This window comes from Boleophthalmus pectinirostris, unplaced genomic scaffold (assembly GCF_026225935.1).
Source record: "Boleophthalmus pectinirostris isolate CB_2022bp ecotype Guang Dong unplaced genomic scaffold, ASM2622593v1 HiC_scaffold_9, whole genome shotgun sequence".
Taxonomy (NCBI): Eukaryota; Metazoa; Chordata; class Actinopteri; order Gobiiformes; family Gobiidae; genus Boleophthalmus; species Boleophthalmus pectinirostris.
In genome coordinates, this window is record NW_026571541.1 from 21,565,245 (window position 1) to 21,591,520 (window position 26,276).

General features: G+C 39.0%; 1 protein-coding gene across 1 annotated transcript; it reads left to right on the top strand.

Moving 5' to 3' along the window:
* Positions 1-21,915: 21,915 nt before the first annotated feature.
* On the top strand, positions 21,916-26,271 carry septin4b (septin 4b). The gene is made up of 10 exons (XM_020918078.2): positions 21,916-22,106; positions 22,172-22,258; positions 22,333-22,456; positions 22,538-22,672; positions 23,041-23,158; positions 23,246-23,347; positions 23,422-23,518; positions 23,593-23,755; positions 23,848-23,947; positions 24,783-26,271. Exons 1-10 carry the CDS (start codon positions 22,097-22,099, stop codon positions 24,843-24,845), a joined length of 999 nt encoding a protein of 332 aa, XP_020773737.2. The 5' UTR covers positions 21,916-22,096; the 3' UTR covers positions 24,846-26,271.
* Positions 26,272-26,276: the final 5 nt, after the last annotated feature.

A 26,276-nucleotide genomic window follows, 5' to 3' on the forward strand; every position in this document is an offset into this window, starting at 1 on the left:
TGGATCATTTTTCCAGCAACAACCGGTTTCGCTCTGCAATGTTCAACCACGGTGAGTATTTCGCGATCCTCTCATGTGTCACTGCATGTGTGATGCTGCACTGCTGTCGACCAAAACAGTACCTTATTTTACCCATTTTGCAAGTTTTTTTGTGTTGGGTTGGGGGCTACAAAAGAGACCCCTGCGCGAAATGAACAGGGGGAAAATGCCTTTTTGGATGTCAGTGCATTTCAATAAAAATACGCACGTAATAACGTTGGTAACTGACTTAAATAATCGTACTGCTCAAAGTCACAGGGCAGACGTAGTTCTGCAGAAGGAAAATCTCTTAAAAGCCTGGCAGTCCAGGCTCCACACGGGACACAGCAGCAGCAGGGTGTAATTCTGCAGTTATGCAAGAGTGGTACCAGGACTCGCCACACTAAACTATTTCTAGACGGTGTGCGTCGATAAACGGAGGCTGCATCTCTCCCCATCTGTGCATTTGGAAATTCTTACATTTTTGACAGGTAGTGAATGTTTAAACAGTACGTCACTGCTCATTCGTGTAGTCACGTGCTATTTTCATAGGCTATGTGTAAATCTATGAGATTATTTCAGTTTTAAGATCTGGCACCTCTCCAAACTTTCTATACTCAATTGCATTAATGTAACTGAACTTTATGTATCAGCACATTAGCAGTACAACATGTCTTCTACACACATAGCTTAATGGAATGACATAATTCAATATCACAGCAAAACCACGCCACAGTGGGTGCCCAGTACCCAGTGGGTAAAGAGTGGTGAGGAGGGTGGCACTGTCAGCATTGGCTCACATTCCTTCAGGGAAACCTCATGGGCAGACACTACCATCCCCACTGCTGCACTGCTGTCTGTCTGTGTGGCCTTCCTCACAGCATCACTGGCAGGAGGACTTGTGCATGTAGGTCACCAGAGTAACCACAGGAAAAATTAACAAGTCAAGCAAATAGACTTTAGAGTATAGCCCTGGAATTTAATGGTTTAAGTCAGTAATGATAGCATTTGTTTTAATTGGGATGATTTCGAATGGTGGTTTTGTCAGTTAAAATCACAGTGTTATTTACCAGTAATCATCAAAGTGCATTAGAAGTGATGTTTGGTGTTGAGGGGCCAGTTTAAGGAGCACTGGCAACATGCAGCTCATGCATTATATATTGTCCAGATGCAGGACACTGAAAGCCCTGGCAGTGGCTCATGGAGGCCTATCTTTACTCAAGCAGATGTAAACAGAAGCTCCCACGTCATCATTAGCATTGGTCATGCAGATATAGCATTTTTATTAGCGCACATTTGTTTATTCTTAAAACAATATTGTATTTTCTGTATACATAAATTGTCAAAGCCACCAAGAGCCCTATATTTGTTTGCTGTGGGTTCGCTATATAATTTAAATACAGTCCTTTCATATATCTATAAACTGAAGAATAGTATTTTCTGTTGTAGTACTGCTATATTAAGTTCTCTGTATATAAGACTTCTTGAACCAACAAAGCCACCAAGAGCCCTAAGCTTTAGTTTATATGAGACACATAAGCAGGATATACCTTTGAAGAGTTATATGGAGACAATCCTCTAAGCATCCAAACCCCCATTAGAGCGGTATGTTGGCCAAATGTCAACACAGTTTAATCAAAACTGATTCAGAGGTCACTCATCACTACTGGGGTGTGCTATGTATCTAGTCTAAATACACTTCCTATGTTTGTAAAAGAAAGAATATGATATAGTGCTCGGCCTGTCACGATAACAGATTTAGTAAATATAGACAATAGAATTTAATCTATGTACGCCACTGTCACAACAACCCAAAGAACAGATTGAAACCACAAAAACTATTCTAACTGTACAATATTGTTAAAAAATTATGAGCTGCAATAAATAAATAAATAGCAAAATGAAACACTTTTGTGATTAGTTTCCATCTGTAATGGGTAATATTATATTAATTCAACCTTAATTCAATCCAAGTCTTAAATCTTATTATATAGCTAAAAAAAATAACAAAACATTTCCCAGTAGTGGAAATAAAATGTACACACGATTTAAAAAAAATGTTCCAGTTTTCATGTATTGAACAATTAGTCGATATAATATTTATCGTGACAGGCCTATATAGTGTATAAAGGCCTGTGTCAAACTAATATCTATGAAAGTTACAACACTTATAATTGTAGGATGCCTTGATGTTTCTAATTGAATGTTTTATCTTCCCCTATATGCCCGGGCTGTTCCATGGATCAATTGCTGTCCTGTCCAGATGATGAGGTAAGAAACTGGACTTTCTCTAATCCTGCTGCTGGTGCTGATCTAGGTCAATAGTGCACAATGCTGATTATCTGAAAAGGACATTGTTGTTGCTGGCTTTAATTATTTCATCTGTTGTCTGCTTATTTTTATGCACTTGTTGAGAAGAAATTGTGAATGAACATGCTTGAAGAGTTAATTTTGGATGTGTAGTAGGTAGCATGTTTGTGTGTTTTGTCCTGCAGGGCTTCACTTGACACCAAAGAGTTTACATTGTGTGAATAGGCGTGTTCTCCTAAGTCACGTCTTTCTTGTTCTTTTCTTTCTCAGTGACAGCAGAGAATCTGATCAGTCCGGCATGGCATGTCATCTTCTTTTGTCTTTATTTACTGTTTGACTGGTTAGAGAATAGAGTCTGCATCCAAACCATTCAGAATCTGTTGATGATAGATTGCTACAAGTGAAATTATATTATCGTTGTTAGATTTGACTTGATGGTTGGTTGATTGTTTTCTATAGCGGTTCTTAAATTTTGGAATTGCTCTAACTAGAAATTGCACCTTTTCCTGTCACCAGTGTGTCAAAATCAACATCCCACTTTGTCAGCACTTACATGTCCCACAGCTGTGTTTGACCCGGGCCTTGTGGGATGAAAGGGGGCGTATTTGTTTTTAAGTCCAAACAGTTCACAGACGGGTGGATATAGTGGACTGTTGTGGGTGTGACAAGCGTGGTTCCTTCCTCAGTAGCAGCATTCCAATCATCTGTGACAAAGCTGCGGCGTATGGAGGCAGGTGGCCTACACCTTCACTTCAGTTGGTCTGCTGTAGCTCTTGCGAACGCTGCTGAGCAACCCATACAGTCTGTTCCTACATAAATTTAGCCCTTCACACCACACCCTTTACGTTATTCTCATCAAACACAAACAAACATCACATTTTGGTGCCGCCCGGAAGTGGCCAGTTTCCGAAACCAGGTTGGCATAGCTGGTATGTCCTTGCCTGTGCCCACGCCCGCTGCCTTAAACCACTCATGGCTGGGGTGTGGTGGAGTAATATCATGGTTTTGGCTTTTCCTTTGTTTCTTAATTTGCCCTGAAACCACACTTTTTGACAGACAGGGTGATGTCAGGGAGCCTGGGCAGTGCCATCTGAACACTATAAAAATGGGGGGGGGCGTACACGCTGAGTATGTCTATCCTGCTGCACATTGGTACATTCCACTGTGGCTTTTGCTCAACTAGCCATTAGCATCCTGTGCTTTCTTACCACTGCAGCAAAAACTATCCCATCTATACTTGCACTTGGGCTATTAGCTTGGCTAACATGAGAACACAGTGAATGCCAGTTTTCCTCCATATTCTCCCCTTGCAGTTTTCTGTTTTTCTCATCTGCTGCTCAAGAGCTGGTATGTGCATTCACTGAATTAATTTAAGAACTGGAAGAACAGAATTCACCACACCCAGTGACATATTTGATTGCTATAAAAAGAACTGACAGAAGAACATATAATTTTGATTATGCAAAGGGAACATAAGAATGAAGGGTGTGACTGATGATCAATGTAAAGAATTACTTTAAAGCTGCCACCTCACTGTAGTATTGTTAAAAGTGTAATAGTAGTACATATAGTGGTATATTACTAAACCCTTGCCTTTTAGCTCTTTGGGGATCAAACGTGTGTCCAGACCTCCCAGCTTGTATGGGGGTGCACTGATGATATTGTGATGGGCACCACTGTGTCACTGAGCTTGGGGCCCCTGGGTTTGCCCTGCCCTGACAGCCAGGCCAGTGGGTCTTAGCAGTTTGATGTGAAGACAAACAATTGGCTTAAAGACCAGGCAGGCACACAACACTTGAATATGAGGATGTTCTAAGCATTGGTAAGCAATGGTGAAAGTGAGCTGCTTGAAAAGTGAGCTGTCAAGAATGTTCCGAACTGTCATGGGCATAAGCTTACGGTTTCCTACAGAAAGACAAAGGATCTGAAATGTTTTTAAATATGGCAATAACATACTGGGATATACCCATAATGGCATAAAGGCACCTTATGTTAATCATCTATGTCAGTGGTTCCTAAACTTTTCACCACATTAGAAAATATTTGACCAGGTCTAAACTGAATTGAAACCAGGTCTAAAATAGGATTATAGTAGTTTTATACATTACAAAATTATGTAATTCTGCACCACTAAAAAGAAGCTTGTGGTCCACAATTGGTACCCTGCGACTGTTTGAGAACCACTGGTTCACATTTTCTGATTCATATTTCTTTTTAAAGTGTGGCATCTATAAAATGGGTGGCTGGATTGCCCTATTTGGTCCTTTTTTTACATCTTGACTTCCTGTAGTTCTCACTCTCTTCCTGTCCCTGCTGGGCCTGCTCAGCACACTGAAGCTAATTGGCCCATGTCTTGATCTGTGCAGATGGCCCACGTCAGTCTGAGTACGCCTCCCGAACTCCAGCCTCCAAAGGTTTAGTCAGACGGTGACCCTACACATTCCTGTAAAGCCACATAGAAGTGGCCCCCGAATAGTCCGTCACTGGCTATAAATAATTTCAGTCCAGTTCCCATGGCCCCCAACAAGAGCATGTTACTGCTAACAGTCGGCCAAATGCCAAAGACAAACTGCTTTTGTTAAGACTCCTATAATTGATTGAAGCAGTTTTGCATAACTGAAATCTATGAATGGTTTTTAGCCCACTTTGTCCATAAATGTGGTCCCACATTATATGACTATAGATCAGAGGAGTTGACTCTTAAGCAGGTTGCACTTTTAACTTTTTTGATTATCCTTTGGGACAGCTCAATCTTCATTCTGCAGTTTAGTCACCCCTCTACAATAAACATGCCTACTAAAAATATGACATTTAAGAATATTTGCCCACAGATGGTAACTAGCCTTAGATCTTTCCTCGTTTGTTTTTTGAGTACATAGCAGCAGTGAGAACAATAATCTTAGTTGCATAATATACCCAACTGAGATTCAAAGACATGTATTTAGTCTGACCTTACATCGTGCATGTTGTTCAGGACAGTTACAGTAAACCCTCATGGGATCGATATCAGTAGGAAGATGTTTTTCAGACAGTCTTTGATCTCATCTTGATTCTTCTGGGAAAATGCTTCAGACAGATTCTGGACTCTCCTACTGACTGTGGTGAATTGGCATGATGCAGTTTAAATGGTTTACTAGCTTTTATTTTTGGCATATTTGCTCCATTTTACTTAATTTCACAGAATTATCAAACTGTTCATAAAATACAAGAACACTGAATAATGAACCACACCCACTGCTTAAGCTTACAAACTATATATTCAGTGGTGAGAGAGTGTCTGTCTACCATACTATTATGATCATCTTGAATCTGTCACATGACACTGTATTATTCCCACTATACTATCCTAGAGCAGCCTGATTTGAACAGCACATGACTTTCCCTTCAGCTCCCCAGTTTGATGACATTAAAGTTTACACTGGCCTCTGATATAGCTGTGAGCTCCGATCCTCACTTGTGTATTCTGTTTACACACAGTGACAGTTCTGTGTGTCCTAAACCAGCGAGCTTCTCAACTGCGACCCAGTCCTCTCCCCCAAAGAAAACAGTTCCAGATGCTCTCACTGCACTGCTGGACAGTGAGAGGAAATGCCAGGCAAGCCATGAGGAAGACGAGGAGCGATGAAGAGATCAGGCAAAGGATCTGCTGAGGGATGCTTTAAACCCCTATGGAAATGTCTATTATACTCGTCCTGTTTAGGCATATAGCATTTGCTCTAGGTAAGCTAAACAACTGGGTTCAAATGTTCACTATTCATATACTCATACTATAGGATGAATGCACAGCCACACAGTCCTAAGTGATATTTTTCAGACGATTCTATCATATTTAAGCACTTGGGTGGATGTCAAGTGTGGAATGTGTTGGCATGCTGTGACATGATGATAGATGGAAGTCATTGGGGTATTTTTAAGACAACCACAATATTTAAAGAACGTAGCTATGGATATGACAGACATTGCATCATTTGCAGTAGTTGCCATAGATCTCAGGTTGTTCCACATTGTAGATATTGACCAGGTATACACCAGACAGCAGGCGTTGTGTTTTCTTCTTTGTTTGACCTTACTCACAGGGCTGTGGGTAACTGTATCAGGTCACAGTGAGGCCTTTTGAAATGGGACACTGGAACGAAACCCCAGCATGGGCCTTTCATTCAGCAATATTTACTACTGCTGTGTGGAAACTTTCACATGGCACACACCCACACTCTTTGTGTGGACAAAAATAGTTTCATCTATTATTCAGATGATCTTGGCTCTTGTGGTTACTTAATGAATGTCAGGTTCAGTCACATAGCATTAAGTTTACCACTTTGTTTACACCTCTAAGATCTGCTGTCTAGACCGATCTCTTCTCAACAGTGCCTGTTTTTGTGGGCACCCACCCCCCCATTGCCATTGGATGTGTTTCTAAGAATACTTTAAACGTTTGTCCAACCACAGATTTTCTTTTTGTATCAGTCAGGAACCTGTTATTCATCATTCTTTCATACCTTTTCATCTATATATGCTCTAATGGGAGGCTACTCCCAACAAACGTAATAAGTCAAATTGCTAAAATATAGAGTGCCTAAGCATCTAAATGACAGCCCTGAGACTGCTCACACATTTACTGTATTCTGTGTGAGGTAGGGTTAATTACAGCATCTATGTTATTGTTTTAAGTGGTTCGAAAGACACATGAGGACTGATGCCCATTACTGACTGTTTTATAGACCTAACCTTAGTAATTAGGCACTGCAAGCAGCTAATGGCTTCCTTATTTCTAGTGTTGAAAACATTGAAAACTAACCAACAAAACATCCGGCAGTAAAGTGAAAGCTTTTTGCCACAGGGAAGTCTTCATGGTATTTTTATCTCCATAGACACCTTTTCCCAAATCAGACAGGTTGGTCTAAAAATATTTCTGACAAAGCCAGAGGAAACCACAGTAGGTCTACCACAGCAGTGAGGAAAGTGTCACACCTCATGGAACTTCAGACCTTTATACAAACAGCTGTGATGTTTTGGTCAACCAGATCTACTGCTTTACAAAAGCTATCATGCTTCTGTGTGTATACGAGCATTCCATAACATCTGTAAGAAACAAAAATATAATTAATGTCTAAAATAAAATGAGTCGTCTTGACCCTGCAGTACCCTTGACACCTGAACCTCTGCAGCATAGTATATTGAGGACAGTTCTTGAGATGAAAATGTCCTTATATACGTGCACATGTTTGTCTGTTCATTGAAGATGTGTCTTTATTGAGTGTTATTTCCACAGTGTCTTTCAAGTTCTGGGGCCTCCTGAGGCTTGTCCCATCACAGAGCTGTAGTAAACTGCTCACTGACTTTGACCTTTGACCCCACCTGCTTCCACAGACTGTCCGCCGCCTCACTCCTATTTCTGGTTCGATAGTATATGTCATAATATGGAGCACACAGGGAGCCAATATCTGACTGCTTAACCTGGAACATTTGAAAGGGCTGAAAGTCAGAGATTAAATGCCACAAAATGCAACTGCTTCAGCCTCTGGCCTTAGTGAATCTTTTGAGGTACAACAATAGTTACATATAACACATGACTTGAGTTTAATTTTTTCCAAAACTGAAGACAGGTTTATGTTTAATACCTATATTAGCCCGTGCCATTTTCTGATACAAACTATAACTACATAGCATTTTGGAAATATAAATCACTGATTATATTTAATTGACTGAACTGGAACTAAAATTAGATTAAATGAGGATTAAATTAGAGCACTAGTAATGTTTAAGTTGGTGTCTCACTGCATGGAATCATAGTGTCAGTGGAGTGGTGCTTGGAAACGGGCTGACTGGCATGAGTTAGAAGGCACCTCGGGAGTCCTGTTTTTCTTTCTAATCAAATGCCCATTCCATCTAAAGCCCAAAAGCAGAGCCTGCTGACTTAGGACTCCTGCTCTTTCTGGTGCTGCAGCTATTAATAGAGCTTTGCCTGAGAATCCAGACCAAGGTCAGCAATCAGAATTCTTGCTCCAAGTTGAGTTTTCAAGAAGAAAATATAGTTTTTGCCATATGTAGATGACCATTGTTTTTTTATTCGTTAGTGATGTGGCTGTTGTGATTGTTTTATCACAGCAGAGCTGTTGGTGAGACAGTGGCAGCTTTGTCAGCAGTCTGTTCAGTGGCATACAATAAATAGACAGCAGAGTGTCAGTGAACACAAACGGGGCCGCAGTGAGCAGTGGAGTAGACTTGGCTCTTAAATACTACAAACAAAGCACACTTCTTTCCCTCTCACAGATGGCCTTAAACAACCTGCTCTCCACTTGAACGTATCATGACAACACTATCCTCCGCAGTACAGCATTAAACTACTACTTTGTTCTACTATACAATACCAAAGACCAGATTCTCCAAGTATATAGCTCTTGAAATAGTGAGTAGTGCAGAAAGTTAGGAATGTGATGGTTATTATGCTATTGAGGCATACTTGTCATTTTTGTCATTTTGGGGGTCAAGTGCAGGGAGAGTCTTTCCACAGTGCCCTAAAATAACTTTTCAGGTGAAACTGGCCTCTTAAAGCCTCCTTTTTATCTACAGTCATTGTGCCTCATTGAACTTGTGTATTCACACAAGTGTCACCCTGTGCCATTGCGGACCAGTGCAGCAGCTGAGCTGCTGAAGTTTCTCTCGCCACTCTTCTCTCTCTACTCTGTTCACAGCATTATACCCGCACACAGTGAGAGACTGTGGCTCCAATAAAGAGGCTCCACTGCCCTGTTGGCCCAGACAACTGCTGTGATGCTCTTTTTCCTTAGTCTTTGAGCCTTTAAAACTGCTTTAAATCCAAAACTGGTGTCATGTGTTTTAGACATTCCAAACTGAAATGAGCTCTCACATAGTTTATTTGGGTTCAGAGAATCTATCCTACATTGTGCCATTTACTATACCACTGTGGCTGTCATTTATTTAAAAAAAGTATATAATTCAGTTATGTTGTTATATTTTTCTTCATATTAAATAAAGACAGAACAAAATAAAACAAATAACAAAACAGTGAGCTGTAAAATTATCAAAATTGACAGAAACACACATTTACACATATACAAACAAAATCCGTCCCATTGCTCAGTCACTACTTCATCCTTTACATCCACCCTCCTCAGCATTTTCTCACATGCAGCATTGTCCATCATTCTCTCCTCCCACATTTTCAGTGGAGGAGTATTCGGGTCCTTCGTCCTTTCTACATTTTTTTTTTTTTAATTAGCTGGGTGCATGAACACACATCTGCTCAGATAGGCACTGGTCTCTTTTCCCTCAGCAGACACAGCCTGAATGACTTGGGTAGGTCACATGGTAATCAGCTTTGCATGAAGTTCACATTCCTTCATACTGGAAAAAACAAAGAGCAATCACTTAAAGCGTTTATCAAGGTATCAATAGTGTTATATACTTAAACCACACAGTGCTGTGAAAAAGTATTTGCTCCCTTCCTGATTTCTTTTTCTACTTTTTTGCATGTGTGTCACAAATATCTGTTTCAGATCATCAAACAAACTTAAATATTAAACAAAGATAACCCAAGTAAACATAACATTTTCTGTGATGATTTTATTTGTTAAGAGAAAAATACTGTCCAAACCTACATGATCCTGTGTGAAAAAGTAAATGCCTTGTTAAATGAGAAGGTAACTGTGATTAATCATATTATTATGAAAAGCTGAGTTCAGTTTCATAGCCACACCCAGGCCTGATTGGTGCCAGACCTTTCAAATCAAGAGATAACTTAAATAGAATCTGTCTGAGAAGGTGAAGTTGGCCATATTGAACCCAAGACATCATGCAGCGATCCAAAGACATTCAGGAGCAGATAAGAAGAAGAGTAATTGACAGTTTCAGTCTGGAAAAGATTACAAAGGTTTCTAAATCATTGGGACTCCAGCAAAAATGGCATGCATGGCAGGGCTTACAAAAATTACCCCAAGAACACAGCGATGACTGATCCAAGAGGTCACAAAGGAACCCAGAACAACATCTAAACAACTGCAGGCCTCACTTGCCTCAGTAAAGGTCAGTGTTCATGACTCAACCATAATTCAATTTAATTCACACATTTTATTGTCAATTCTTCATATGAAACATATGAAGAATTAAAATTGTGTTTCTCACTTCCAAGTGTATGAATACATAATAATAAATGGAAAAGTCCAAGTGTTTTTTGGGGAGAAGCAGATTTCTAGCTTCCTGGCCACCTCGTGGTTAGAGAGGGGAGAGAGTTCAGCATCCAACAGCCTGTTGGTGAGTCTGGTGGTCTTTGTGGGTGAGGCGGGTGGTGTACATGTCTTGCAGGGAGGGGAGTGGTGATCTTCCTGGCTGTGTTCACTATGCTCCTGTTGTGGTCAGTGCAGCTTTGGTGGAGGTTTTGCAGGAAGTAGAGGCCCTGCTGGGCTTTCTTCACCAGTGATGCAGTGTTGGTTGTCCAGGAGAGGTCCTCCCTGATGTGCACCCCCAGGAATTTTGTGCTGCTCACTCTGTCCACAGCAGCACCATTGATGGTCAGTGGCGGGTGTTGGTTGTGGCCTCTCTGGAAGTCAATATCAATCTTCTTAATCTTGCTGGCATTCAGCTGGAGGGTGTTGTCTCTGCACCACATGGTCAGAAGGTCTACCCCTTTCCTGTAGTGAGTCTCGTCACACTTGGTGATGAGACCCACCAGACTTGTGTCATCCATGAACTTCACAAGGTGGTAGGTAAGAAAGAGCCCTGGCAAAAATGGCATGCATGGCAGAGTTCCAAGATGAAAGCCACTGCTGACAAAAAGAACATAAAAGCTCGCTTCACTTTTTGCAAAAAACGTCTTGATGATCCGCAAAGCAAAACATAGGAGTGCATCCTGTTACATCTGGCATAAAATGGACACAGCATTTGATAATAAAAAAAACATCATGCCAATAGTGAAACATGGTGGTGGTAGTGTCATGGTTTGGGGCTTTGCTGCTTCAAGACCTAGACAACTTGCTGTGATTGAAGGAACTATGAACTTTGCTCTCTACTAACAAATCCTGAAGGAGAATGTCCAGCCATCAGTTGCTGACCTCAATTTGAAGCGCACTTGGGTTCTACAGCAATGATCCAAAGCACACCAGCAAGTCCACTTCTGAATGGCTTAAAAACAAAATGAGGGTTTTGGAGTGGCCTAGTCAATGTCCAGACCTGAACCTAATTGAGATGCTGTGGCATGATTAAAAATGCAGTTCATGCTCAGAAATGCTCCAAAGTGTCTGATTTAAAACAGTTCTGCAGAGAAGAGTGGGCCAAAACTCCTCCACAGCAATGTGAAAAACTCATTGCCAGTTATTGACGCTTTACCGCAGTTGTTGTTGCTAAGGGTGGTTCAACCAGTTATTAGGTTTAGGGGGCAATTACTTTTTCACGTGGACCATGTAGCTTCAGATGGCTTTTTTCCCTTAATAAATAAAATTGGCACTTTAAACTGAATTTTGTGTTTACTTGTGCGCTATCTTTGTTTAATATTAAAGTTTGCGTGATCTGAAATGGCTAATAGTGACAAAGGTACAACAAAGGTAAAACTTGGTAAGGGGGCAAATACTTTTTCATAGCACTGTATATCACGCCACAACTTCAAGGGAACACTATTTAAATAAAAGAAATAATTCTTTACCTTTAGTCTGTATATGTTCTTGCACGCTCTCTGTTTGCAGCTGGTAGGCTGTGTTCTTCTGTCTCACGTGTGATTCACTGAATGTGTGAGGCTGCTGACGAGAGTGTGTCACAGTTCAGGAATCGTGCAGCACCAACAAAACCAGCTAAGCACTTCACACTCATCTCTGTCTGTGTGTGTACTATTTCCCTTTGAATTTTAATTAAGACTTAACATAATTTTAATAGAATACAGCATATCTCCTACTAATCCATTATACACATTGTCTTAATTTATCTTCATTACTGCCCACCAGGGTTGTCAAAAGTATCGAAAATCAGATACTAATTCATATTAAAACTAGTATTGAAACTAGATACTCATTTGAAAAAGTATCAGTACTAAAAAATCACTATCACTGGACAAAAATGAACCTTTCATGAATAGCTTTCCAATGATCATGAGCTATCGGCCCATGGACTAAACTTGTATGCCAATGGACCTTATGGAATCTACCTGGACAACTGAGGCGGGTATAAGGTATATGTTAATATAAAAGAAAGTACTACAATGTTGAAAATTACATTCTAGTGTGGGTTTTTATTGAGTGTTTTTATCATCATTGTGGTATTAGAATTGTTACTGAGTATATTCCTTGGTATCAGAATTGAGTTTGAAATTTTGTATCGAGACAACACTACTGGCCACAAAATATGGAGATCGTATTGTTCCACTGCTCTTTTGTTTATGTTTATGTTGTTTTGGCTCATGCTTCTCTATGGATGTTTTGCATGGCAGAGAATGGCAGATTTTATCACTAATAGTTCCTTTTAGATATTTGCTCCCAAGCTTAATATTTTCCAGTGAGAGTACTGTAGTTTTGTTGTTGCTTGAGTTGACTATTTTTGTAGCAAGCATGTAATTAAGTCTTGAATTTCTTTATGGAACTTGCAAATCGGTGTCCAGCCAGCTGTGCCTTATCAGCTATCAATACAGTAACAAGATGTGACCATGCACCCTATAGTAATCACTCCGGGAATATGAACCACTTAAGTTTGTTTCTCCTCGATTGGCACCTCGAGTAGAACAGGAAACCCCGTCCAGACGCTGATGTCATGTGCCTCATTGGATCCCCTTTTAACACAATGCTAACTGTGTTTTGGGAGATCTCTGTGATAAGCCTTGGTGAACAGGAGCCAAAAATCACACAAGGTGGTTTTGTATATGGGTGCAAATGTGCAACTTACTGCAAGTTAGTGGAGCAGCTAAGAGACCACACAAAACTTATGCAGACGGGGGTAGACTGAGTTTGTGTGCCATAAGCTCTGATCTGAGAGTGTGGTTTCAATGCTTAAGTATCAGAGAATTTAAGAATGAGTCAGAAGTAATAACAGGACAGGCTGAAAATGCAACATAATTTATTATACAGCCAAATGAGGGTAAATGAGCATAATTATGTGGCATGGGCAAGTGCAATACTAACAAAAAAGTTTCAATCTAATATTTTTATTACTTCAAAGGAGCACAACTAAGTCACTGTTAGAAGTGTTTGTTTTTACAGGGATTGCATTTACTTTTATACATTCTTACTGTAAGCCTCTTGTCTCACTGGAGATGAATAAGTTCAATACCATTCGGAAAGCAATAACGCCTCCATGGAACCAAGCAGATGGTGTACGTGCCTTCAGAAAAGTTACATAGTGCATGTTTAATCTAATGTGTTGATTAAGGAAGAGAAGTTGGTAGCACACATTAATCTTTATAAAGTAGGGATGTAACAATAACCGAAATATCCACACACTGAAGTCTCAATAATATCTTGGGCCATCACAATATATAGAATTACAAGTCTCTTTGATTAAATAGTTCTGATGCAGCGTTAGCTAAAAAACAGAGGGAACTCATAGGCCATGATCATTTGCTCCGTCTCAGTGCCGACTTGACATGACGAAATAAGTAATAAGAATTTTTAATCTTAATTCTTTGGATTATGACAGAGGTGAAGGACTGTCAAGGCATTTTAAAAGGGAAATACTGCATGTTAACAATTTTGTTACATTTAGCCTCCATAAAATATCGCAATAAATATTGTACCATGAGATGCATATTGTGGAAATATTGTATTGCAAGATTTTGATATTGTTACATCCCTAGTATAAAGAAGATGTGCTTTATGATTGTACCGTAAAATGCATGTAAAAGTCAAGCTTATAGTCATTCTATTATGTTGCTTTTCTTAATTTGTATGATTTGGAATAGAGAAAAAGGATCAGACGTTCCATGCTTTCACTTTTTCCCCCATATTTTTAAAAAATATTACAAGGAACAATAGAATTCCCCAATAAGCCTCTCCCTTACACCTCCTCAACACCAAATCCGCAGGAGCCATTGTTTCTCCACATGGCTCATATAGGAGGAAACAACAGTGTGCTTTGAGGACTTTTCAACAGGAATGTCTCAGTGCGCGATAAAGAGTCTGTAATGAATAGAGTAGGAAGTGTTGTAAGCCCTGAGTCGTGATCTGATGTCTACTCGGACAATATTTATGTTCCTGCACAGCCCCTTTGCTGCACCTAACCCCTGGGTAAAATACTGCCACACTTTGTATATCAAATGTAGAACAAATCCATATCGTCTGCCTGTTCCTCACACCATGAGTTTAAACTTACATGGATCCAACTGATTAAAGTTTAAGAATGTTTTCTCTTGTCCTGTAGGTCTGTTGTGTTACATTAAAGTTGCACTATAACTTTTCTGGTGGAGGGTTCGCAGATTGTTACCTGCTTGTCTTCATGGAGATATCATTGCTTTACCTGGAATGCTCCTCATGGCATCCCGTATGGCACTTAATTTTTCTAACTAGCATTTGTGCAATTTCACATTTTTATAGCTCAAAATAACTTGGAAATTCCATTCTTACTTCATGAGCAAGGTCACCTCTTCACAGATCTGCAACGTTGCATGGTCATGTCACCTGCATGTCTGTGGAAATAGTTTAATGCCATAATTTACCACATTACATCTCGATTTGTATGGGTCATGTGAAAGTAACTTACAACATTATAAACTACATCAAGGGCTAGGCTAAGTATTAGTTTGCCTTTGAAATGGCCATGGGTTACACGATCAGACCTCATAAGAATTATTGATCTTTTTCTTACATTAAAATGATCAATGTCAAATATGATTCAGCTTTTTCTGACTGGGCTTGTTTCATGTTTTGAACAGTAGGGGGCACTGCACTCCCCATTTCTCCTCATTCATGCCAACTCTACCCTCAAAAGAGCAGCACAAATTTTTAACTATAGTGGTGATCAGTGTTTTCCATATTCTTTATTAACATACAACTTCATCTTAATCCGCTTGCTGCTACACAGGGCTACCAGCAATTGTGAAGTATTATATTTTATCACATTGTCATCTCAATCCTACTGGCACTGATCCACACAGGGTGACCTTAACTGGCACACAAAAGAGACATTTTATTTAGTCCGGAATTGAGAATCTCTGGGCACCCGTAGACAGTAAAAGCTGCTACTCTCACTACTGTTTTTGGCTTTCGTTTCCTGTGCAGCCTATATACTGTCATCATGCTATATTTGATTTTATCATTCCACCCCAGGGGCATGTCCACTCCTCTTAGCCCTAGATAATCGCAGTGAAGATGGAGACAGCACAGAGGATTAAAGCATCCTCTAGGCCTCTCAAGAGAACTCACCACTGCTTACAGGAAGTAACTCTTTTGCCTTCTAGTTTGTCTTTCAAAGCCACAGTATGTAACTTTTTAGCCAAAATTAGACTTAAGTAAAAGCATGTTTTTTTTTTCATTTTGGTTGTTTTCATTGCGCAGAAAAACATCATCATACAAACCTGATCGGACCTATACAGCATGACTTAAAATGCATCCTATCTCCATGGAGAAGTATAGTTTTTTTTTTTTTTTACCTTTCTTTTTAAGTAGAATCATGCACTTGAAAGTTACTGTACATTTTAAGATAGTGCTGTTATCTCTCAAACATGAAAACAACATCAATTTATTTTGTAATGTGTAGATTTTGGTGTATTTTGAGCCGGTCTGTTGCTTTGTCCTGTATTGTGCGTTTGCATGGTGACGTGTGATGTGGCTTGGCACTAACATTTATCAAGATTAGGATCAAGTTTTCCTGACTTCCTCTCAAGGGCACAAAATCAGCTAAAATGATGCTTAAATCTCTACCCATTACACTAAAAGCTAAAAGCTAAAAGCTGGTCACCATGTTAATGTGTGACCCTATTCACCTCGGATGTATAAGGAGAGGAAGTCCAAAGTCTGATTATGAAAAGACATGCTTGTGTGTCCCACTTAAATGACTTGTGGCCTACATGCTCAAAATAATCATTGTATCTCAGCCCCTCCCTGTCTTTCTTACGCACAACTCCAGATTTCCTTGTGCCACTCTGGTGGTGGCACTGCCAGCTGCACTCCTGGCTCTGATGCGATCACCAGTGCAGCTGCAGATTGTGCTGAATTTTGTGATTTTTAGTCTATTTTGCCCTTTTAGGCCTATTTTGTTGAACTGAAATCAACACAAATAAATATCTTAATTACATAATGTAGTCTATTTTAAACACGGCACAGATATTTTTTTCCCAAAGTTACCACTGTGTTTAAAGAGGGGGGTATTATGCAAAATCTGTTCTTTTTGGAGTTTTCTGCCAAGTTATATTGTTGTTCCCTTTTCAAAAGCATGCCTGCATGTTTCAGTAATTTTGCAATCTCTCATGGCCCCTATTCGAACTCTCCTCATGATTAGCTGTAAAATTCTGTGTGATGCTCAGCCCACACACCTTTCATCTTATAAAACATGTGAATATGTTCTTTTGACAAATATAGCATTTCAAAACAATGAAAGGTAACATGTAAATATGTTATGTGTCAGCAGTTAATACCCTATAGAAGTAAAATTCCCTCTCTATAAAGGGGAGGACCAGGGTTTTAACTGTAATAATCGTGAATAATATGATTTATATTTTGTATTAAAAGTAACCTGACAATTTTTACTATTTGGGAAATTGTACCTTTTCTTAGACAAACTTTATTGATCCGCAAGAGAAATTTCTTTGACATTTGTCCAAGCCAAATTTATATTTTAAATGTATGAATCATAAACTGTTCTTAATATGATTCACATATTGTCTAATATGATTATATCTCTTAAAATCACTGAATTCATGTGACTGATCTTGAAAGGTTTAATAAATAGACATGATTACTGTCTGTGTATATTGTTCTTTACTTTAGAAATGCTTTAAAAATGGCCTGTTTGTGTGTCTCTTGAGCCAGATTCACACAGAGAGTGCGGCTATAACTGTCCAAACAAGCAGAGCATTCACACAGAGCACACTCACTTCACCACCTGCTACTGGACACAAGGGGAAACTTCTGCAAATCAACAGCATTTCCACTCACTGAGATTCCAAAATGCACTGGTTATACCCAGCTTTAGCTTTTCCATGTCCATTGAAGTTATTTGATACTCAAGCGGTCCTGTTATTCTTTTATTCATGATATTTGTTGGGCACTTGATGAATAATTTAACATGCAAACTTGTGGCCTATTTGAACCCTCCTTAGATTTAGCAGTAAGATTTTGTACAATGCTCCACCCACAATTCTACATCATCTATAACAATTCTCCAGAGATACACAAAACATCAACCAAAACTGTACACAGCAACTTGACGAACCTGATCTCAAATAGTTTCATTAGCGAGATGTCCTTTGTGGATTTCACTCTGAAGGGGGAGTGGCTTAGCACGGTGAGCAAAGGGTGAATATAACATTTTCAAATCAATAAAAGGTGACATGCTGGTCTAAATATGTTATGTGGTAGCTGTTAATATTCCCCTTCCCTCTTTAAGCACTGATTTTCTTCATTTTAGGGCTTGGGTTCTTCCAGGTCCAATAGAATAGGTCAAACCCCATTTGCTAAAATTGCACATTGGTTTTGATAATGAATTAATCCTTTTCAGACATGCATGATGAAATAAATCTGTAATTTTTATTGCAAATTGTTTCTGTTCCCCACTCAATCTGAAGATTCAGAAAAAGTCCTTACTTCTGGACCTCATCTTGTCGACAATGTGATGTCATGTCTTGCTGAAACTGAAATTTGTATATTCATTCAAATTTCCTTAATGTCCCATGAAGGAATGCAGCTCCTGTCTAGTGGACCTTAACGTTAGACTACATTTGTATTGGAATTGATACAAAGCAAGTTTATATGTTTAAGTGATAGCCAAACTGATCAAAATGGCCTGATATTACTAGTAATTGTACTGCATGCATACAAGCAGTACTGCATTGACCAATAAGTATAACACATGCCTGAGAAATGACAACTTTGTGTCTACAATAGAAATTTGGGGGTCCGGGGCAAGAAGAAGGTCCAATTCTGGGGCCCCAAGACCCTGGGGCCCAGAACAACAGACCCCTTTGTCCCCCCGTCTACTGCCCTGTGTCTACAACCATGTAACTCTTTGAAATAATTGTTATTTAAGTGAGGCATGACAGTAGAATAATAATTTTACTGTATATTAAAAGTTAGTAGTACATATCCTTGCCAAAAGCACAAAGGCATAGTCCAACTTAAATAAATTAGCGTTTAAACAAGTATGATGACTGCACTTGCTCTTATGTCAAACTGGCTTTCATCATACAAAGTCAATATCATTTGGCAATTTCTCTGTGGCTTTTGGCGACTTCTGATTGCGTTTCCCATGTCGTAAGGGAAGCATTTGAAGTGGGCTGAGTACCAAATGACCATCAGTCATCACTATGGCAGCCAGAACCACTTTTCAGATCCAACTCCATAGCCAACCACAATATGTTTATATCCAATGTCTTTTTGTTGTCTCTCATACACCGCTTGTTTTTCATTTACATCTTTCATCTTTTGGCTAAACTGTAATTTTCTGCCCAGGTTTATGTTGAGGGCAGGTACTATGGCACAACCACCCCCTGTTTTTTCTCTCAGGGTCATTTATTAACATAGATGGGCAATTTGGTCAGGACTTTGTAATCATACGTACCTTTAGTTAACATAGCCTAGCTTATTCATTTAATTTCACAAAGAGGACATTCCAGCCTCACGTCTTTGAGATGGCAGAGAGCTGCTGCAGTAGAGCATAAACAGGGGCAATAACAGATAATAAGGAGCAGCATGCACCCGGAAATGCCAGAGCAGTGGTTGTTGTCATCACTTAAGACTTAATAAGAGGAGACAATGATTCTCTATGGAATGACTCCTCTCTACCAGACATTTTGTAATCTATTACTTATAACTCAGCATGATATTGTAAAAGGTCAAGGCATGCTAATAGGAGCATTAATGGGTTCAGGTCTCTGCAGTTTAATCCTTACACATCTTTAAATATCATTATTTTGGTCAAGAATTGCTACTTTTTTGACCAGTACTATGATTGCAATGTTTTAAATGAAGTTATTGTGTTCAGAGTCCGGACTGTAAACGACTCTGGGAGCTGGGGACTAATAATCTAATACAAAGATCCCATCAATTTCAGATCATGATTTAAAATCTAAAGATGCAGATGTTTTTTTAATTAAAAAGGTTGGATATTTCATTGATTACAGTGGAAATTCTATTATCTAAATAATTGCATTCTTTAAATTTTCATTTCAGTATTGATAAATATGCACAGTATTTACAGTATAATTTGTGTGTTTTTCACCATTTTAGTGGAATTGTGCCTATTGTTAATCAATGACAGTTGATCAGTGATGTAGTAGGACTGTATTGATCTTTATGTATATTGCTGTTTCCGGTTTACACTGTGTGTTGAGCTTTTACCTCGACACATTTATATTGCTTTGTGGAAAGTGTGGCAGGCCTCATATTTTACACCTTAGTTTTAGAAAGTGTACTGTACCCAAAACTGATGCTGGGGCAAGTTGCATTGGTTACAGAATGTTCTGAACCTTGCCATAAAAACTTGCAAATATCTAACAGAGATACACCATAAAAGAAACAAAGCAAACCAATACAGGCGACAGCATCTGTATTTAGTATGCTCTCATGCAGTCACAGCACAACAACATTTTGCATTTACTTTTGTGTATTTACTGATGTGCTGTGCCACGTTTGTTGTTGGACTGAGTATTTGTGGTCTGGTGGTTTTCAGTTTGCACCATGTCACTAGTGTTGGGTCAATGTTACTGATCAGTTCCCCTGGGCAGTGGGTGGCAGTGCAGTTGGAAGGTCACTGTGTCCTCTGAACTATGAGTATAAAAACACTGGAGCCCATGTAGTGGGCTTCCTGCTGCTTTGGGCACGAGGCGGACTGCATGACGAGGCAAAGGGCTGATAGGACTTTTTGGTGAAGGTTGTACAGGTGAGACTCTGCTTAAGGTGAGGAGGATTATATGGGAAGACATTCAAGTTGTGGTTGATAAAACATGTCACTGATATTGAAAGAAAATATGAGGGCAGTGTAACACTAAAATTGCTATTTGTTAATTTGTTAATGTTGTTGCTTATATTTTTGTTAAATCTTGATATATTCTTCCACAGAAAATCCATTATGTTAAATATTGATCTTTTAAAGCTTTAGTTGTGCCAAAAGAAAACAGGTCACTGGCTTCCTAAACCTAAAAAATGGGTCAAGCTTTTCTTGATGTTTTTTGCACTCAGTATTCTTGCTGATTCTACTTTTTGTATGTAGATAATGCAATTTATTCTTGGACAGATGGGGCCTTGAGTGTTTTCCGGTTAGAGTATGAGCTATGCATAAGTCCTGGGGACTGAACCATCAAAATCCTTTAATGTGCCAGTTTTCTTTTCTAATCATTTTCATCTTCTTCCACCTTTGTCTATCCTGACAATCCTTATACCCATGGTCTTTTGTCCCCCACCTTAAATTGGCACCAGTTTGTGGTGGCTGGAGATGGAGGAGTACCCGGTACCCCCCAGTGCCATGGAGGAGAGTGACCATGAGCTTCACTCTTCATCAGATGAGAGAGATTCATGTTACATTCCCCCTCATAATCATCAGAGGGATCATGATGACCTACAGGTACCTGTCAGATCCATACAGGGATACTGTCCGCTTTACAGTTTCTCTCATGCTCACTTTAAAGCATTTTATTAGTATTATATTAGTAACAGTAAAATCTTTCAAGCACTTGTGATTGCACTATTATTATCTTATTTAATGTTCAGAAAGACAATACATAAAGGCTACAGATTTTCTGATTCAAATACAAACCATCTGACCTTCACTCCTTCTCCCTTTCCCTTGCTATGACCCAATGTTTCTATATTTATTCCCCCTCATATCCATACGTCCCTTTGACTTCTGTACCTCCAGCACTATAGCCATTCTGATGATTCTGAGGTGGAAAACATTATGCAGGAGCCTCTGCACCAGCAGCGCCCCCTACAGGTCCCTGAGTCTCCTAAGTTGTGCCGGCATGTGGGGGGTGGGGAATGCCCCCCAAGCCCATCGCTGCTGAGGCCCCCTGTGGCGGGTAGCACTCACTCAGACTCCAGCTCAGAGGCTGCTGGCTCACGGTGCAGGAGTGTGGAGTTTGACCTGCCCTCCCCTCTCAGCCCATCCAGGCCTAAGAGTCCCTGGGGCCTGTTTGACCCCTATGAAAATTCAGAGGTAAAATAGGAGTGTGTAGGCATGGGTTTAGTGTTTCCAATAGGCTGTTGTCTCTTCCACCTCACATAACGTCATTTCTTTGTGTGTTTGTACTAAGTGTGTTGACACATCAGGGTCATTGCATTTTATGGTCATTTCTGATGATGACAAAACGTCTGCTGTTTTAATTGTATACACTAATTTGACCCTACTGTATGCTTTGTTGAAAAAGTGTCAATAAACATCTGGATTTGGGTAAGACTTTAAATAAACGTAAATGCATAAATACCAGCTTTGTCCCTTGGTGGAGTACAAATTTTGCTCCATGGAATTGTTAGTAAATTGTAAATGATTACTTGTATCATCATGTACACTTCATTAATTGTAATTATTTGCTCTTTTTTAGGATCAAGACAAAGAATATGTTGGTTTTGCCACTTTGCCAAACCAGGTTCACAGAAAGTCAGTCAAGAAGGGATTTGACTTCACTCTTATGGTGGCAGGTAAATGAGAGTTCTTCATATCTGTTCTGCGTCTATAAAGGAGCCTAATATGTTTTCATTTTCAGGTGAATCTGGGTTGGGGAAGTCCACTCTGGTCAATAGCCTATTTCTCACAGACCTGTACAAAGATAGGAAACTGCTAAATGCTGAAGGTGAATGAATGAAGATGAATCAGGATTTCCCCCCTTAATACAACAGAATGCAATGATGTTTATTTTTTAACTAGAGAGGATCACACAGACAGTGGAGATCACCAAACATACAGTGGACATCGAGGAGAAAGGTGTCAAACTTAAGCTCACCATTGTGGACACTCCTGGCTTTGGGGATGCTGTAAATAATACTGAATGGTATGAGTACAAATTAAGCATACACTTTTGTTTTATTTACTGGGAGAATGTGATGGCTGATACTGTGTGTTTGTGCTCTAGTTGGAAGTCAGTGGCAGACTATATCGACCAGCAGTTTGAGCAATACTTCAGGGACGAGAGCGGACTCAACCGCAAAAACATCCAGGACAACCGCGTGCACTGCTGCCTCTACTTTATCTCACCGTTTGGGCATGGGTACAGGATAGTTGATTAAAATATATGACTCACTAGATACAAATGTATTTATCACAGAATTCTATAATGTGTTTAATCAGTGTTCTAGAAATTGCACTGCAGAGATCTCATGGCCAGAGTTATTGTAGCTGTTGTCGGGTAGATTTACATGGGCTGCAGTACTACTCTCATCAGCACAATTCATTATCTACTGAAGAAGTGGTTTTGTGTTAAGTAATGCATATAGTGTGATCAGACAGCTCCCTCTGTTGGCGAGCATCAGACATTTGTTGTTAGGGTGGTGTGGAGAAGTCATTATTGTGTGAAGCTGCTTACATTGTCAATCCTGCACCCAAAGGTCTGTAACTTATCTGTTTTTGTTGTTCCAGTCTTCGGCCTCTTGATGTGGAGTTTATGAAGGCTCTTCATGAAAAGGTTAATATTGTGCCAGTTTTAGCAAAAGCAGACACACTCACCCCCATTGAGGTCAGGAAAAAGAAAATAAAGGTAGAACATTTGTTTTCTGTTTTTATTCATATCAATGAATCATCATTCATATCACTTGTATTACTAAATTCTACTCCCATGTCACAGATCAGAGAAGAAATTGAACAGTATGGGATCAAAATCTACCAGTTCCCAGACTGTGACTCTGATGAGGATGAGGACTTTAAGCAGCAGGACCTTGAACTAAAGGTGAGACTCAGGAATGTCTTGAGAGTGCCTTAACAGTGTTGATGCTCCATCTTACAGTTTCAATGTTCACACAGGAGAGCATTCCTTTTGCTGTAATTGGCAGCAACACTGTGGTAGAGGCCAAAGGCAAGAGAGTCAGAGGTCGTCTGTACCCTTGGGGTATTGTTGAAGGTGAGGTGAAATTTGAATCAAAGTCTTTAATTTGAAATGAATTTGCCTCAACATAAATTGTTGTTTTTTTACAGTTGAGAACTCTGCACACTGTGATTTTGTGAAGCTGCGAAACATGCTTGTTCGTACACACATGCAGGACCTCAAAGATGTGACCCGGGAGACGCACTATGAAAACTACAGGGCCCAGTGCATCCAGAGCATGACCCGCCGAGTGGTGAAGGAGCGCAACCGCAAGTATGTGTGCCTTTGTGCACAAGAATAGGTTTCACATATTGTCTAAGAAAATGATTCTAAAATAAAGCTCCATCATTGGTATATCTTCACAGCAAGCTTACCAGGGAGAGTGGCACAGACTTCCCCATCCCTGCAGTGTCAGGGGTGGCCGACAATGACACAGAAAAACTCATCCGAGAGAAAGATGAAGAGGTACCACAAGCTGACCTCGAAACAGAATCTGAGCTACACCATGACCCAGGATCTGAACATGATCCTGAGCTACATGAGGCCCCAGACCTCCAGACTCAGCCGAACACACAGTCAGACCACAGCACAGACCAGTCATAGATTTTTTATAATGACTAAACAATATTTATTTATTTATTTATTTGTATAATTCATTTATACTGCCATTATCCCCCCCAGAATTTTCATTCCCAATTTATTATTTATATGTAAGATTCATAAAAAAGATTATGTGCACAAGAGTAATGAAAGGGTCTATATTGACATATAGAGTTTGAATTTGTTGAATGAGTCAGATTAGTAGATGTATAGATAGATGCATGTATGAAACTGTTGTCCCAATTGAACATTTCATAGATACAAGCAAATCTTTCTATTCAAATCTAAATCTAAGTACCCCAACTAATCCCCTAATGTTTTGTTCATTCACTCAATAAAAAAATATTTTTTATTTAAGTTGTTTTTTTCCCTCACTTTGAGAAAAATGTTCAATATCTTGCATAATAAATACATTTTTAAATATGGATCCAATATTAAAACCAACAAATACATAAACACCCAACACTCCTATTGTTTTCATGTTCAGAAAACATTATTCATTCCCAAGGAAAATTAAATGGCAGCTCTCCAGACATATGTTCAACCTACCACATGACAATCCATACATTTAAATTTACTAACTAATATGACTTTACATTTGCAATGCATTTCTTATAAGGAAGGGTTTTATTTGCCTTTTGAAATTGTTAAACGAAATGACATAAAATATATCTGTACTAATATTAGTGTTTTTTTACAGTTGCGACGGATGCAGGAGATGTTACAGAAGATTCAGGACCAAATGCACACACAAAACTATTGACCCAAGACTTTGTAAATGAGTTTAAACTGGGAAGAACTCCCCAGTAACCTCCATCTTTCACAAAACTGTCACATGGCCAGTGCACCACCTCACATACTGCACCAGACTGAGCAGGGAGCAGGTGGTACGGTGATTTCACACATTCTTCATGCAGCAATATTATCCCAACATGTACAAAAATGTGATGGTAGTTGAAAATGGTTGTCTAATATGGTCTTGCTTGGCGTTGAAGTTGAAATAGACAAAGAATTTATTTGTTCATAAATTGACCTATTGCCACTGCTCACTTCCACTTTAAAAGGTAAACAAAATAATTTAAATAACTGGGATAGAATAAAAATGAGACAGATGAATCATTATTAAAGGGGGACTAAAATCTTGAAGCATGCTGTGAAGATTTTGTTATTACATACCTGAAATACTGTTGGACTGCAGATGGCGCTCCAGGTAGAAAGATGAGGCCAAAGCCATATTAATTTAGCTCTCTTCATGAAGAAGACCTTCTAAGGACATGAACAGTGGAAATATGTCAAGAAAACAAACCAAGTAATAATAAATATTTTAGATAATATAAAGTGATGGGGCAGTTATTCCACATTTACAGATTATTGTTACATGACTCTTTTCTTTTGGGCATCATATCTAATACGGTTTACATGTATGTACTGTTAACTAATTCACTTGAGCTAAAAGCACACTTTTCTTGTGCAACAATTTTTTTTTTAATAACTATGCATTGAATGCAACATTTAGGAATCAATTTTGGTTGCATGTTCATATTTTCCACTTTTTACTCTACCTGTTATTTAAGCACTATATTTGTAGATTTGGTATTTGAAATATCTTCCAATTATCTTTATTTTTTTATTACGCAAGGTTGTTTTTTGTTTCTTAACAGTTAACAGCCAAACTGTTAGTATATTTGATTTCCATTTCAACCGGACTGATATAAAATACTGATTAACACTGCGCATAAAAAAAGAGATTAATGACAATACCCTTAATTGGTATAAAACTCCTAGGTTGAAATATGTATGTGTTTTTCCATTTTCTTCTTTTTAAAGGATGTCATTTTGAAATTTAGATGAGTACTAATGTGTATGCACTAGTCTCATTGCCTGAACTTGTTTTAATTTTCTGACAGTTCTTGAAAGTATAATTTGTACAAAATGGCCAGTGTATAGCCAGTGCAAACTCAGATGATAATGTACGTATGTATGATGTTTAGTCTGAGTACATTCCTTAAATATTGTTTGCAGAATACATATTTTGTTTGTTTTATATTAAATGTGGCTTTTGTTATGCAATGGTATATTTATGAGCAAAATATAATTTAGATATGAACTGTGAGAAAAATGTACAACCTTTAATATTGTAATAAAGCTCAAGCTTTACTGAAAAAAGTATTAAACTGATTCATATCCTTGATGC